General features: G+C 44.4%; 1 protein-coding gene across 1 annotated transcript in view; it reads left to right on the forward strand.

Moving 5' to 3' along the window:
• ACE2 (angiotensin converting enzyme 2) overlaps positions 1-16980 on the forward strand; it is a 637108-nt gene that overhangs the window by 540674 nt on the left and 79454 nt on the right. The window contains exon 16 of the mRNA XM_078657651.1: positions 9150-9266. Coding sequence (XP_078513777.1) covers positions 9150-9266 — 117 coding nt within the window. The remainder of the gene's footprint in view (positions 1-9149; positions 9267-16980) is intronic.

Consider the following 16980-nt stretch of genomic DNA (forward strand, 5'->3'; position numbering starts at 1 on the left):
TCAGTGCATCTGGATCGCACCCAACAAGTCCCAGGAAGGGCAGAGCGAAGAGGCGCCACCCAACATCTTAACCAAAGTACGCTTCTTTGAGGAAAAGGAAGCTTGTACTTGGATGAAATTGTGTTTGAAGGCCATAAACTGATTTTCTACCACAATAGTCCCATGCCAACACTCCAAAGAAGTCGAGGTGTGCGACATATTACAGATTTGCTTTGGAGCTGCAAGGTCCTCTACCAGTAGGAATATTTGTTCCGATTCATATTCGAATGGCAGGAAGCAGAAGCAATACGTAAAGACGCCGCAAGACGTGCGTCACATTTTTTACATTGGTCCGTCCTTAATGTCTGCACTCATGAAACCCAATAGAAAATACTAACATACTGGTACCTTAACTCAGAACGGATAGGGAAATGGAATAACACCAAAGGTAAACTCTGTTGGAGATGCTGTGGAGCTGGGGAACTCTCCTTCGCCTTTTGTGGCACTGTCACAGGCTGGGGAAATTTTGGAAATCTGTACTCATTGACCTAGACCAGATACCGAAAGAACTGTGACTAGTTGTTCTGAGTAGATCATTTGTGTCCGACAGGATTCCGACATTCATCGGGGCAAACAATTATCCATGGCATTAGTAGCAGCTACATAAGTCATACTAGTGTTCTGGGGCAAAGACACGAGACCCACAATCTCAGTTTGGCTTCAGCACCTCTGGGACACACCGACTATGGAAAAAATGTCTCCTTCCATAGATATTAACTCAGCGACTATGAAGTCACCTGGCACCCATTCATACATCTACTGTCGTATGAATTCAGAGAATCAACGTGCCTGAAGTATTTTAAGGTCTGTAGATGTGTCCCAGAGAAAGAGTCTGGACTTGCAAATAGACACAATTCATAGATTTCCTGAGTGTCTTCACTCACTGTGGTGGCACCAGGACCACAATTACCCCTGCGCACTGCAGGTCACCTCTAGCTCTTGTTTTATAATGCACATCCAGCTGACCATTAGGGGAGATTGTGAGAGAGGGGAAGTTTTAATTTACAGTTAAAAATACATATTTTTTGTGCAACTTCCATTGCGATCCTCGCAGGCCAGATGGTCGTAGGCGATGGTATGTGTCAAAGCAATAAAAACACAGTTGAACAAGATTTGAGTTTTTCCTAAGAAGTGGGATAAAAAATGGGGCAACTGGAACACATACGGGGTGAATTGTGTACCTCACCTACTAAGGAGATGGAAATGCATCAAAAAATTGGAAATAGCACAGGGGCAACTGAATGATGTACAACTGCTTTCTTATATCTGTGTAAATAACGTAACTGTAATGGAAAGTTTGCAATCAACAGAATTGTGACTCACTTGTATTGTTGACTAAATAAAAACATCTTTAAGCCATTTTTTTTAGTTTTAATATTATTTTAATTAAGTCCCAAAATTGGTTCATTTATCGAGCTTCCACTATCAACAAGTATAGTTTGTGGCATTGTTAAGCGGCTGCAGGCACTTGTTTTATGCATTTGTCTACTTCAGCAGCACAGATGCACATTTATGTCTTTGTGCAAGACTTTTTCTGTTTTTTAATGCTTGTCAATTACATAGCCTTTCTCTTAAAATACAGAACCAAGGCAAAAGATGTATCACATTATTATTAAAAAGAAATATATAGGACACAGAGACAGTATCCTAGATATGGTCAAAATAGAGATCACAATAATACAAGAACCTTTACATTTCAGAATACAACCGATGAATGGATGTAAGGAAATTTGCCAATTCCAAATGAGTCCAGAAGTGATTTGTTGCTTCTGTGTTCTCTTTACATGCTAAAGTACAAAAGCCCTATAGAGAACCAGATTTATAGAACCAACTTCAAATAAAAAGTGCCATTATTCCCAATAGGCTAAGATTAGAGCCATCCTCGAAGTAACCTTACAAGTGTAGAGTCACGTTCTTAGTCTCAGCTCTAGACGACGCGCATAAGCTGTCTCGAAAAGAGACCCGTTGAATGTATTTTGAATGCAAACTCAAAGAGATGATGGACAGAGCGCTGAAACTTTTCAGACCTTCACCCCAAGTCGTGGGTCCCTTGCTCACTTGCCACTGGATTCAAGCTAGCCTGGATGATGAGGGATTTGCAGACAAAATACCAAGTTTTAAATGTCAACCTACAGAAATATTTAGTTCTAACTATCGTGAGTGAGAAATAGCAACAGCAAGAATATCTTGGTTAAGAATATCAATTTAAGGTAAGAAATATTGATTTTAAAAATATGTCATTATTATAGGGGCCTATTATGATGGCGATCGTTATGATTGCCTGCCGTGCGGATCTGGGGCATAATATGGTGGCAGTGCCAAGCAGGCACCGCCATCCATATTACGAAGTGCAAATTTAAAGGCCTTTCCACAGTGGCAATGGAAAGGCCGGCAGAAATTGCTTTGGGGGCCCGTTACGGGCCCCAGTGGGGTGGGGGGCTGTGCTTGGGGGGTACCTATTGTTCCCCCCACATTGCTATACACAAGGTGAAAGGCACCGTGCGGTGCCTGTTACGTTTTGCATGGCAATGCAAACCATTCACTTTTAACATTGTGGACGGAGCTGCACCCAGCAGCACCGACCGCAATGTTAAAGGCCAGAATGCGCCCCTCCCAGTGTGGCGGGCGCATCCTAATTGCCCTTGTGGGACCGCCGCACCTCTGGCGGTCGGTCCCGTTTTCAGTTACCGTGGCGGCAGACAAAGTCTGCCCGCCATCGGAATGGGGCCCATAGTTGTTTAAAATATAGATTGTTTAATTAGTGTTATGTATTTAAGTATATATTTTAAATGTGTGTGATATAGTTTTTTGTATAAGAATTGTTTATATTTTTTAATATAAGTGTTACATTTTTAGTAGTTATTAATTTCATTTTAATTGGATTTTGGTTTTTTAGTTCCGTCGCGAGTTGTGGGTTTATAGGGGAATAGGGTGGGAAGTAATATAAATATATAAAATTTATGAATATTTTCTATTTATTAATATTTATTTAATTGAGATTCTATAGTGTCAATTGTGTGAAGTAATTTATTATTAATTAATTAATAATTGGTTGATGATTACAATTAATTAATTGGTACTTAATTATGATACTTGTGTAATACATTTTAGGTGTGTTATGGGGTTTATAGAGGTAAAGGGTGGAAAGTAATGTATTTTTGATTAATTGATAATGAGTTGTTAATTCATATTAATTAATTTATTGAAAATTAATTATGGGAAATGTGTAATAATTTAGGTGCGGGTTGTGGGGTGTATGGGGTAAAAGGTGGGAAGTCATTTATTTTTGATGAATTAATAATTTGTTGTTAATTGATATTAATTAATTTATTAATACATTTATTATGGGAATTGTGTAATTAATTCTAGTTGCAGTTTGTGGGGTTTGTAGGGGTAAAGGGTGGGAAGTAATTTATGTTTAATTAATTAATAATTAGATGTTAATAGTTTTAATTAATTACTTTTAAATTAAACATGGAAATTGTGTAATTAATGTTAGATTTTCATTGCGGGGTTTATAGTGGTGAAGGGTGGGAAGTAATTTACATTTTTACCATATTTATATATTTACTTTTATTTTTTTAATATTTTGTATGTTTTTAATTTTGAACTGACTGGTGGGAACAGTAAATTGTATCCCTCTGCTATCCAACACTTTTCATACTGTTGCAGTGACTGGAGTGGGAATAGTAAATTTTATTCCTCCAGTATCCAACACTTTCCCTACTATTGCACTCACTGGAATGGGAATAGTAAATGTTACCCCTCCGCTATCCAACACTTTCCCTACTATTGCACTCATTGGAGTTGGAATAGTAAATTATACCCCTTCGCTATCCAATACTTTCCCTACTGTTAGACTCACCGGAGTTGGAATAGTAATGTTTACCCCTCCGCTATTCAACACTTTCCCTACTGTTGCACTGACTGGAGTTGAAATAGTAATTTTTACCCCTCCGCTATCCAACACTTTCCCTACTGTTGCACTGACTGGAGTGGGAATAGTAAATGTAATCCCTCCGCTATGCAACACTTTCCCTACTGGTGCACTCATTGTATTGGGAAATTTAAGTTTAAATATTTAAATATAGTTTAATGTTTTAATTTATAATAGAATGTTTTTTTATTATATTTTATTTTATTGATGTGTGTGTGTAAATATGTGTAAATATATATATATAGACATTTTTATATCCTTTTAAAATTATAAAATAAATTGAAATAGTTTATTTGTTTTTAAATAAATATATATATATATATATATATATATATATATATATATATATATATATATATATATATTATGTATGTGTGCTCAATTTTTTTACGATTGTTATATTTGTTAGAATGTATATTAAATCAAATACATTCTATTATTTAATATATTTAAAATGTATTATTTTATATAACTTTATTTTTCACATCAATATTTTTTTTTCAATATTTTTGTACTTGCCTGTTTAAGTAAAGGGAGTCGATATTTTTGTATTCTATATTTTTTCATCTATATTTTTTTTCATCAATATTTTTGAGGTTGATGTGTCAGTGAACCATGATGACCTTGTTTCCGGTCCAGGGAAGACCTAGACTGTCAGTTTGGGCAGAACTGTTCCCATGAAAAACAGGGTCATGACTGATTTGCATATGGCTGGGTCTGAACTGGGGTGGCGAAGTGGGCTAAGAACAATGATGGATTCAACCCAGATCAGTGACTGGGGTTGAGTGTCTGAAAAGTTCCAGTGCTCCATACATCATCTCCTTGTGTTTGCTTTGTACTTTGGGGACTTCAGCCTGCCCATAGGCTTGCCATTTGCTGACTCCATCTTCACTTTCCCATTCTTTCTCCCCATTTGTCCATGGCATGCATTTGTCCTGCCTCTTCCTCTGTTTACTCCTCCCTGGGCCTCATTTATGAGGCTGGGCGTCACTTTTACGCCGCCGGTGCGTCACTTTTTGTGACACACCAGCAGCGTAAAAAATGTGCCTTGTTGCACCATATTTACAGAGTGACGCATCTAGGTAGATGCGTCACTTTGTAAACCCCTGCGCCACATTATACCTGCGCCAGGTATAATGTATGCAGGGGGGGCATTCTGACGCAAGAAAGGGTCATAGAAGGGACACAGTGAAATCTATAAGATTTCACTGCGCCACTTCTAGGACACAATTGCGTCAATTTCTTACGCCTGCCTCACACCAGGCGTAAGACTGAGTCAGGTCCTTTCACATTGAGCTTGCCCCGTGTGAAAGGACACATTGCTGAAGTTGCGTCAGTTTTGTGACACACTCCAACAATGCGTCACTTTTGCGCCATACAGATACGTCAGAAATACTGACGTATCTGTAACTCCTTGCGCCATGATGCATCATACTATAAATATGACGCATCATTGGTGTCGCAAGGAGTGTGCAGTGAAAAGTGACGCATCGCTGTTTTCACGCAGCGATGCGTCACTTTTCATAAATGAGGCCCCCTGAGAGCAGGGACGAAGTACACAATTTCTCCACTATCCCTCATTTTATTACCATTTTAAGGACTTATTTTTTTCTTCGTTTACCAGTCCTCCTCAGGAGCACTGGAGTTTGCCATCGCCCTGACTCCCCAAAACCACCTTCATCCCATTGCTGATTGCCAACTCAAACCCCAGTTGGTTATTTTATTTGCATTCTACCTCTACATAAAGCATGCATGTTTTTGGTCTGTCTAACCGCATCCCTCACATTTCTCCAGCATTATTACTTTCAACCAGAGCCGCTTCCCCAACGTTGTTGCTTTCACCAGCCCCCACACACGTTCATCGTGCATTGCATATTTTAACGTTTGTGTCAGTCCAGTAATGGGGCATTGGCGCTACCAGTTTACCTGCACAACAGTACAAAGAACTGCTGAAGGCAGTTCAATTTCAAAACTAATTTGAAGCTTCAGGAAATAGCTTAAATTGCCTGTAATATGAGCCTTTTCAACATGACTCTTCTTCAATGCATGTCTCTGGAGTCCCCTCCCAACCCCCTTCTCTGATTCCAGAGTTTGGATTTTTAAAAATCTCTGGGCACAGGCGGGAAGTCCAACTTTGGGAAAACTGCTGGTTGTTTCGAGAGGATTTCCACCTTTGTGTGATCTGCGAAGAAAGTAAAAAGGTTTACTCTTTCACCCACTCACGCCACTGACCTTACATGCACTTCCATTTATGCTTTCTGGCTCTAACGCTGTCATTTCCATCCCTCGGTCGTGCTGTCTTATCCACCTACTCACAGGCCTCTGCCCTCACACGCATGCTGTTTGGGTTTCTGCTCGGCACCCCTCTGCTGGTCATTCTCTCTCTCTCTCTCCTGACCCACCTCTGAATTGTGCTACCTTTCACCCCAACTTTTTTTTTTACCCTTCGTGGTCAAAGACTGGCCCATTTATAAAAACTGATCAACCCGGTACAAAAGGGGGTGGTGATGGACGGAGCATCTGAACCAATCAAACACTCAAACCCAGTCAACAGATCTGGGTTTAATCCATCACCGTTCTTTAGCCCACTCTGCCACCCCAGTTCAGACATGGCCATATGCAAATCAGTCTGACCCTGTGCCTCATGGGAACAGTCCAGCCCGAAATGCCAAGCCATGCCATCCCTGGACCGGAAACAAGCTTCCGAGTTCCGGTTTCTGGCATTTCAGCCGTCTTCGGCTCGGCTTGCTTGAATCCAGTGGCAAAGTGAGCAAGGGACACACGTCTGAGCATACCCTGCCAACTTATGGCGAACAAAGCGGTACAAAAGGGGTTGGTGATGGACGGAGCATCTGAACCAATCAAACACTCACACCCAGTCAACAGATCTGGGTTTAATCCATCACTGTTCTTTAGCCCACTCTGTCACCCCAGTTCAGACATGGCCATATGCAAATCAGTCTGACCCTGTGCCTCATGGGAACAGTCCAGCCCGAACTGCCAAGCCATGCCTTTCCTGGACCGGAAACAAGCTTCTAAAGGACCGGTTTCTGGCATTTCAGCCCAGCTTGCTTGAATCCAGTGGCACAGTGAGCAAGGGACTCACGTCTGAGCATACCCTGCCAACTTATGGCGAACAAAGCGGTGCAAAAGGGGGTGGTGATGGACGGAGCATCTGAACCAATCAAACACTCACACCCAGTCAACAGATCTGGGTTTAATCCATCACCGTTCTTTAGCCCACTCTGCCACCCCAGTTCAGACATGGCCATATGCAAATCAGTCTGACCATGTGCCTCATGGGAACAGTCCAGCCGAACTGCCAAGCCATGCCTTTCCTGGACCGGAAACAAGCTTCTGAGGACGGGTCTGCCCAGACGTGGGTCCCTTGCTCACTAAGTCACTGGAGTCAAGCTATCCTGGCTGAAGACGGCTGATAGCCAGAAACCGGTCCTAGGATGCTTGATTCCGGTCCAGGAAGGACATGGCTTGGCAGTTCGGGCTGGACTGTTCCCATGAGGCACAGGGTCAAGACTGATTTGCATATGGCCATGTCTGAACTGGGGTGGCTTGGTGAGCAAAATAATGATGGATTAAACCCAGATATGTGATTGGGGGTGAATGTGTTTCCATTGTGCAATATTCCGTCCATCATCTTGTGTGTTTTGCTGTTCTCGCTAAATACTGATCAACACCTTGTCTCCCACGCCATTATTTGCCATCACTTTATTCATGTTGAAGACTGCATCAGAATGACCCGATGCAGCCAACTCAGCCCTGCCCAGTGCAGAGATTTACACAATTTCTATTCTGTTTTGCTGGTGAACACAAGTCCATATGACCAGAGACTCTGGCTTCTGAAAGTTGTGTTATCAGAACATCCCCACGCAATATCCTGAATTGAACTAATTATGTAAGGCTTGCCGCCAGTTGCCCACGTTGTATTTCCCTAAAATTGATGTTTTAAACGATACCTTTTCTGCATGACATGCAGTCGGCAATGCGGCAAGTGCAAGGCAAGTGGTTTTCTCTTTTTTCATTTTTATTTTTCCTCTTTGTCTGTCGATTCTAACCCCCCCCCCCCGCCCCACCGCTCTTACCTGCACCGGCCCTGGCTGGTTATTAGGCGAAGCTGCATAATTTGGGAAATTCATTATAACAAGTACAATTCATGGAATAAAATTAATATTGCACTGGCCTACTTTCGAGTAGGACCAGGTGGAAAATTTCATTCCAGTCATGGAATTGGTGGAATTCGGGCGATTCCGCATTACTCTTGTAACGAGGAGTTCTCGCCAAAGTCTGCTAAACGATGTGTGGACAATTTTATTGTCCTATAAGGCTCCAGAAATGCAAGTTGGCTAGGGAGCCCAAGCACAAGTGAGATTCGGCATCCCTAGTTTGATTTCCAGTCACTAGTAGGACTTCTGGCAAGATTTTCTAATGCAGGCAGTCACAAGCGTGGTGCCGTTCATGCAGAATTTTCAGAGTGGGAAGCGCTGCCGGGGAAAAATTGTAGTGGGGCATGCATATGTCCACCTGTTGACGGAACTCTGCAGAATCTCGTTTTATGTAACTTTCTGTAATAACACAGAGCGAAATTCTGCAAGTTCCACCCATCCCTTGTTTTGATTACTTGATATGATATGCGGGTGATGGCCTCCAGTAAGGTACATTTGGCATATATTGCACATTGACAAATACAGAAACTTTTAAATTTTGTACATATATAACCCACCTCTACAATGCATGTTTCTTAGAATTCTCCAGTGTATGTTCTTCTATGAATATTCTCTGAAAAGCAAGTGATGCCGCTTACATGGTGTGAATTGGTATGGATTAAATGATGTGGGAGGTGGCACTTTCGTGATCAAAACATTGATCTGTAAACAATCTCGAATTCACAATATCATCTAACACTATGACGTCAAGTAAAAAGATGTGGGTTAAGAATAGTAAATATGTTCTTCTTTATCGATACATAACTTGTGGCCTTCTAGCTTGACTAAGGTTGATATTGTTCACATCAATATTGAGACATACAACTGCTCTAATGAGAGCACAACTTCCCCAGTTCAATGTATTTTGTAAACTCCAAAGACATGCATTACTGTCATTAAAATATTTTAAACTGCTGTGTATCCATATGTATAACATGTTTTTCTTTCCTTAGGGCAGAAAATGTCATTGTAACTAATGAAACACCAAGAATCTCCTTCTATTTTTACGTCACGGATCCTAGAAACATTGCCACTTTTATTAACAAAAGTGATGTTGAGGCAGCAATAAGGTACGATTTATTTTTGATTTGTAATATTTGAATGTGTGCTAAAAAATCACAAAGGTGCACCGGTTTTGTTGCATTTATGACAAACATGTTTTTGAATGGGTGGTGGTGCACAGTCTCAGGCCACTTCTTCCAGAACCCTACTAGGTTTTTGTTTTCCACTGTCACTGTGCTGCTAAGAAAGGCTAGTAGTGGCATGCATACCTGTGATACCGATGCAACAAGGCCTAGCGTCAACATCAGCATAGAGATCCATGGCAACACTGTGCCAGAGCTGCGGCCGCCATCTTAAGTTGACACGGCCATGATAGAGGATCAACATTCTTTTACTGTATCTGCTTGCCCCCGTATGAACAATTCTTGACGCACCCCAAGTCTATATGGCTGCATCTAGGAGGGGAAGCTTACTATGTAATTACCATGTCACTATATTTTTCAGATACATTTAGACACTAGAAAATGTGGGGATTCCTTTTTGGTGGTGCTAATAAGGTTTATGGTGCTTTCTTTATGTTCAGGCCTGTAGCTATCAAAAAAGCAGCAGAGATGTGCTCTGGAAGAGAAACCTAATTGGAGAGGAGCCCTGGGGGCACAATCACAACTTCCATGCCTTCCAGGGGAGTATACCACCTTCTGATTGTTATCCTTCTCTATCACCCCCACATTGCACTACGAGGGAGTTCCGTTAGGCTCACATGCCTACACCTTGAAGCAGAGCTTGGCATTTATTGCCACTTGTGGTGCCACAATTATCACTGTGTGTGTATATGTGTCTGTGTGGTGTGTATGTGTGTGTGTATGTGTGTAGCCAAGATATTCAGATAGCTGCCTCCCACATCCATCATGATGTCCCTGCATGCTACATTCTCTCTCTCTCTCTCCCTCTTCCTGTCCAGGCAATTTCAGCAAGATTGTCATTTTCTGGGTCTTCTTCATAAGACTGCCAATGGACCAAGAAGAGACACCTTTTGCTTACTAATCGTTAAGGCCGGTTTCCAGCAGTCAACCAGTGGCCTGGAAGAAAGCATCACCTCAGATAATCTGGCCAGGAGTATGGCCACTGGAACACCTGAACAAATAAGGCATGCTGATTGCCCACCCACATTCACTGAAGGACAGCAACAAGTACATCACACTGCTTATGTGCTGATGACCACGATGTGATGACCTTCTTGCAGCACCTACATAGTTCTCTGAAGACATCACTGTCGGCCATGAGGTGGACGTCTCACCCCAGAGGCCAGCTCATATCATGCCTCTTTTAAGAAATGGCGCATGCGCGACTGCTGTGAAGAACTGTGGTCCAGAGGGAACATTTAAATTGTCGTGGCATTGTGCTGCCAACCATGATCTCGCTGCAGGCTGGCTGCCCGACTGCTGCTGATAGAGAACTCTGGTAATGTGCTCTTGAAGTCATGAAGCCATCCGGAAACTATCCACCAAAAAGGAAATAAATCCCTCAGTTCCCTTTTTTATCTCCCTGGTAACTCCCCCTGTCCTGATTTAACAATACCCAGGGCATCTGTAACTTTGCCTGCAAAGTCATGGGGGATTTCACGTATGACTCTTAGGGACCCCATAAAAACGAGAAAATATCAGTGAAATCAGCAAATCCGGTCTCGATTCCTCTGGTAGTTCCCCAGTTTTCTCAGTATTTCACCAAGAGACTCCATTTGCTTTTAAAAGTGAAGTATCCGGATAACACACCACAGATACATTGTGTAACCTCAAGCATTGTATTCCCAATGCGGCCAGTAACTTCCATTACTCTTCTTAGCTCAGCTGCGTTTCTGCAGGAGTACCAGGTACTAGTTCCAGAGCATCATTGTCATTGCCAATTGCTAGCCGAAGTAACAACCTCAGAGCCTAATTTACCTAACTCCACCATGGAGGTCAGTCATATATCATCAATTGTTCATGAATCTTAAAATTCTAGACATTCATGTATGAAAGTTACCACCAACCTCAAGCATGAGTTGTAGAAAGACCTCTAGTGGGAGAGGCCTTCTTTTTAGCAAAGTTCTATGCTTCTTAGCAGAGAGGTTTGTCTCCTGCAAAATAGCAATTGTTTTATGTTGCTCTAAATATGGGAGCACCCTCCTTGTTTTCTCTAGGCAATTGACCCCTTTCACAATGTAGCTCGTGAGATTGACTGCCACTCCCAACTTCAGGAGCTGTGCCTCTTTGGTCTCACTGTTAAAAGTCAGTCGCCATTGTGCAATCAAATGTCGCATACATGAAGCCCTTTGCAACTGATGTTCTGCCAAATCTATCAACCATACGAAATAGCCCACAAGCATGAGTTAACAGCCAATCCTTTCACATTGTCATCCCCAGCTTTCATTGACATTTGAGATTCCCAATTAACTATCAGCTAACAGTTTCCATGAGGCAGATTGAGACTGCCTGCTGTATGACCAGAAGGGCAGCTGCGCATTTTCGGCTTCTAGGAGCCGCCATTTTGTACTTCAAATCCAGCTGCACATTTTTGATAGAAGGTAGGATACTGCAGCAGAAGTGACAGACAAAGTGCCTGCACGTGCAGCAAGCATTTAATGCCATTGGGGATTCATCACTTGTACTTTGGAACAACTTCCAATGCTACTTACTAATCACAGGTTAAACAAGGTTTGGAAGCAGAAATGTAATCCGAGCCATTTTATAGCTTGGCCACAGTCTGAACTGCACTTCTCTCAGCAGAGAGCTATGTCACAGAATTACTAGGTAGTCTTTGCTTCCATAGCAAACTGCCGTCCATATGCACCACCCATTGTCTAAAACAAAGGAATTATAGGGCCCGATTCACAGAGCTAACTTAAGACAAAATCCTAAACTTAGTACCATTTTGGTATTCACAGAAGGCACTTACTCATTTTGGTATTCATAGAAGGCACTTACTCATTTCGCTATTCACAGAAGTTAGGAGTCCTAACTTTAGGACTCCTAAATGGCTTCTGTGAATACCGAACATCTTAAAGTTAGGATTTTTCTCAGTTTAGGAGTCCTAAAGTTAGGAGTCCTCACTCTACTACTCCTAAACTGAGAAAAATCCTAACTTTAAGACTTTCGATATTCACAGAAGGCATTTAGGAGTCCAAAAGTTAGGACTCCTAACTTCTGTGAATACCGAAATGAGTAAGTGCCTTTTGTGAATACCAAAATGAGTAAGTGCCTTCTGTGAATACCGAAATGGTAGTAAGTTTAGGATTTTGTCTCAAGTTAGTTCTGTGAATCGGGCCCATAGTATTTCTTCACAGCACGTAAGTCTACATTTTTTTTAATATAATTAATTTTCTCTGCCTGTAAAACCTTTCTTTAACACGTTACATTCACCGTCAATTCGCCGGTGACTCATCAAGATAGTTAAGAGGAAATCAGGATTACAAACAATATCAGCAGAAATGTCCAGCCCCCCAACAAGCCTAACCCCCCCCTCTACCCCCACACCAGTGCGCCCCACTCAGTCAGTGCAGAACAAAAGCCTCAGTGTAATTTGCCGGCTAACCCACACAGCCCAGCAAAGCTAGAAAAGATACAGTTCAATATTCCTCATCCAGGAGGTAGTAGCCTTTGCATTTACATCCCATTCCACCAGTTGCATCAGCCCCGGGGTGCACCAGAGAGCCCTCACCCACACAGCCATGCAGCACACCGTCCCAGTATACATCTTCTAGCAGTCTAACGTTTATGGCCGTTCCTACGCTTCCTCTTCTTCTTCATCATCTGTGGTCGGGGTTTGGAGTTCCGCCACTAATGCCCCCCACGCTCTCGCCGATTCTAGCGCCTTATCACTAGCAGTACGCTTAGCAATTTGCAAACGCAGCGCCCCTTCACTCCCCGCCCAACTTAATAGGCCTGTCCACCATCTCTGATAATTAGGCCCCGTCTTCGACTTCCAATGCATGGTGAGCTCCCTTTTTGCTAGAATGAGCCCTAGGTCATAGAACTTACTAGTAACCTTAGTGCTGGGTGTATGCGGGAACCAAAGCAACAAGCAAGTAGCCATTTCCGCCTCCAATGTCCGCCCTGTTACCCGATTCAGACACGCCACCACCTCTTCCCAGTAGTATCCCAGCCCTCTACAGGACCAGAACATATGTTGGAAATCCGCTCCATCTGTGGCACATCTTGGGCACAGTGATTTGGAGCCCCCAAAGTACTGTAGAATGTTTGCCAGGGTTAAATATGCCCTATGTAACGTAAAGAACTGTACTAGTTGAAATCTGGCATTCCGCTTCCCCTTCCAAGCACGCTGCAGTAAATGAGGCCACGTTGTGTCCGGAATGGGTCTACCAATATCTGTCTCCCATTTACCTTTCAAGGTAGCAAGGGGTGGGAGCTATTTGGTCGAGAGTCGTTTATAGAGGCACGTGACAGCTTTGAACGTACCCGCCGCCATGGTGACATACTGGCAACCCGTTGAAGTTGGGGGTTCTTGTAACCCCAGTTTCCACTATCGCTGCAGTCCCCCACCAGGGCTGCATGCAACAAATAGTCCCCCCTCGGTAAGTCAAAAGCGCCCTGTAGGTCTTGAAACGATAACAGGGATCCGTCTTGATATAAATCCCCCACCATGTGGAGACCAAGGTCCTCCCAAACCGCCAACTCAGACCAGTTCCCCCCATGTGGAAGGGCCGTGCACATGCCCAGAGGTATTTCCGGGGCATACGGGCGGGAACATCCCACTCGTTTCTGGCTGCGGTTCCAGCACAAGCGAAGAGTGCGTTCTTCAAGATTGAGCTGATCAAGACCAATCTTATGCTGGAGGATTATGAACGATAATATATGGCGAGGGATTATTCTGCCTTGCGGCCCTTCAGGTCCTTTACACTCTCGAGCTATCGCTTGTGTGAGCCACTGCAGCTGCGCCACCAAATAGTACCCCTCAAAATCCGGAACCGCCAGCCCCCCCTCAACCCTTGGTCGCATCAGGGTGTTCAGTGCCACCCGCCGCCTACCCGAGCCCCATATAAATCCCGTAATCAAGGTCCTGAGCCTCCGGAAGTGTGACGTCGGAATCCACACCGGCAGTGTGCGAAAAAAGTAGAGCAAACGCGGGAGTGCCACCATTTTCAACAACGCTACTCGTCCAGCAACCGACAAGGGGAGGGTGCTCCAAAAGTCCATGCTGCCCGAAGACCTCTTATTGCCTTACCCACGTTGCCCTCCAAGAGGTCAGGCTGGGAATGGTAAATGTTAGCACCCAGATAGGGCAGACAATGGGGCTCCCATTGCAAACCGTCCTCAACCGATGGCATCTGATCAACCGGGGCCAATGGGAATAGGCAGGTTTTATTCCAATTCACCTTTAGGCCCGAGAGACTACCAAATCTCTGGAGTAGAGCTTTGGCGCCCGCAGCGACTCGCCCACTCCCGCCAGGAACAACAGTAGATCATCTGCGTACAAGGAGATACAATGAGCCTCTCCTCGCAGCAGCAAGCCCTCATAAGATAGTCCCAGTCTAGCATGTGCGGCCAGCGGTTCTATCGCCAGAGCAAATAACAGCAGGGATAAGAGCAGCCCTGGCGCGTGCCCCTCCCCACCTGATATGCCGCTGATATGGTATTTCCCGTCCTAACTCTTGTGGTGGCTGAGCAGTACAGTAGTTTAGTCCACTTTACAAATCGGTCCCCTAGGCCAAATTCCTTTAACACCTGAAATAAATAAGGCCATTCTACACTATCGAAGGCCTTTTCGATGTCAACCAAGAGCACTGCTGCTCCCGGGACACCCTCACCTCCACCTTCCATAATCCTAAGCAGCCGGCGTACACATATCGCCGTGTACCTGGTGGGGATGAAACCCGCCTGGTCCGAGTGCACCAGAACGCTCATGTGGTCCAAAAGCCGCGTCGCGAGGATCTTGCTCAAGATCTTATAGTCTACTGTGAGGATTGATAGTGGGCGGTATGCCCGGCACGAGCAGGCATCTCCACCTTTCTTCAGCAATGGAATTATGATCGCCTCCCTGGTAGACTCAGGCAATCTGCCCAGTTCCCATGCCTCCCTATAAACCAATTGTAACTGCGGAGCCAAAATATTAACATACAACCCATAAAATTCCACAGGAAGACGTCTACTCCCGGTGTCTTTCGCCTGGCCATATGTTTGATCGCTGCTCTAATCTCACCCAGGGAGCTATCCTCCCCCGACTTGTCTCCTTGTTCCGGGTCTAATCGGGGAAGCTGCGCTGCCATCAGAAACTCATCAATCCCTTCAGGCAGGACCGGCATTGTGCTTTGATAGAGCGATGTATAATAGCCAAGGAACTGAGCATTGACCTCGCTTTGAGAATATACTAGCTCCCCAGCCGCTGTATTCAGTGACAAGATCGGAGTGCCCCGGGCTGCCGGATTCGCCAACCATGCCAATAAAGACCCCACTTTATCTCTCTCGGCATGAGCCCGCACTAAATACTCCTGTGAGAAGTTGGCCTGATAGGTGATGTTTCCAATTCTGGAACCACCTATTATCAGACCAAACAATCCCTTATGGTGTCTGGTTGTAAGTCAACCTTATTAGACAAGCTATCCTAGGGGTAGCATGGACTAAGCAGCCTAAAGGCTTAACTTAAGAGGTCGTGTTAAGCGAGCTGTTTTACCACATACAATCCTGTAATATCAAATGAAAGGACACCACACAAGTATATATTATAAAAATATATGTGTTTATTACTAAAAACAATCGCCAGTATTCTTTATGAATAAAGGGGCACAAGCGTTAAATCAAAAGCACTGTTTAAACATACAAGTTGCACAATTATGGATGAGGGCGGGTGGCCACTCAAACCATATACTAAACAAGTGGTATAAGAGATACCAATCGAGCAGTGGTTAGGCCTAGGGCCTAGGGAATCGCTGGGAGCAGTCAGGACAAGCAATGCTGAAGTCGGGAATGGCCCTCGGGATTCGGGAGATGTGCGGAAAGCGCACGCATGCACCAATGTTAACCAATGGTGCGTAAAAAGTGTAAAGTTAGAGTTTAAGGACACTTCCGCTGAACCTAGAGGAACAAAACTTAAGACACAGACCCTAGAGGTGTGCACCAGTGTGGGAACACCGGCGGAGCAAAGTTACCTCACCCACAGGAAGTGGGTGCACAGGGTCGAAGTGGCGTCGGGTTTTGACAAGCAGGCTCTTGGTGCTTGAAGCTGAAAGGGCTGCAGGCGGGTTGAAGATGAAGTGTCCGGTGGAGTCCAAGGGTGGACTCAAGTCGAAGGGTACCTGAAAGCAGAGGGGACAGAGTCTGGGTCACTCAGCAGTGACCAGGGTGGAACCAGGACGGAACCAGGACGGAACCAGGCAATGTCAGGCGCAATCAGGTGGTCGTCGAGGAGCTTCTTTCCGCTGTCACGTGGGCTCTGGGGCATCTGCGATGTCCAGGAGCAGGTCACGATCTGTCCCACGCAGGCTCTCACCGTCGGCGCTGTCGGCGTCAAGTTTGGAGCAAACAACACTTGGCAAGAGCAATCCACGCGAAACCGGGAGATTGCTTCTCACTCAAACCAGGAAGGTCAGAGTGGGGGCTCCTTTTCAGGGGAGCTGGTGTGGATCTGGAGCAACCAGATTCACGAGTCTTCTTTGTAGTTTCGTCGGCACAGGGACCACTAGCCGGCTGGCAAGTGACCGGGCCAACGCGTTGAGCCAAATGGAGCAGAAGGGCCCCACGCAGCACTCGTCGAGTGTGGAGGGCTGAACTTCGGCTCAAGAGTAGCTCA

This window comes from Lissotriton helveticus, chromosome 8, assembly GCF_964261635.1.
Source record: "Lissotriton helveticus chromosome 8, aLisHel1.1, whole genome shotgun sequence".
NCBI classification, from domain to species: Eukaryota; Metazoa; Chordata; class Amphibia; order Caudata; family Salamandridae; genus Lissotriton; species Lissotriton helveticus.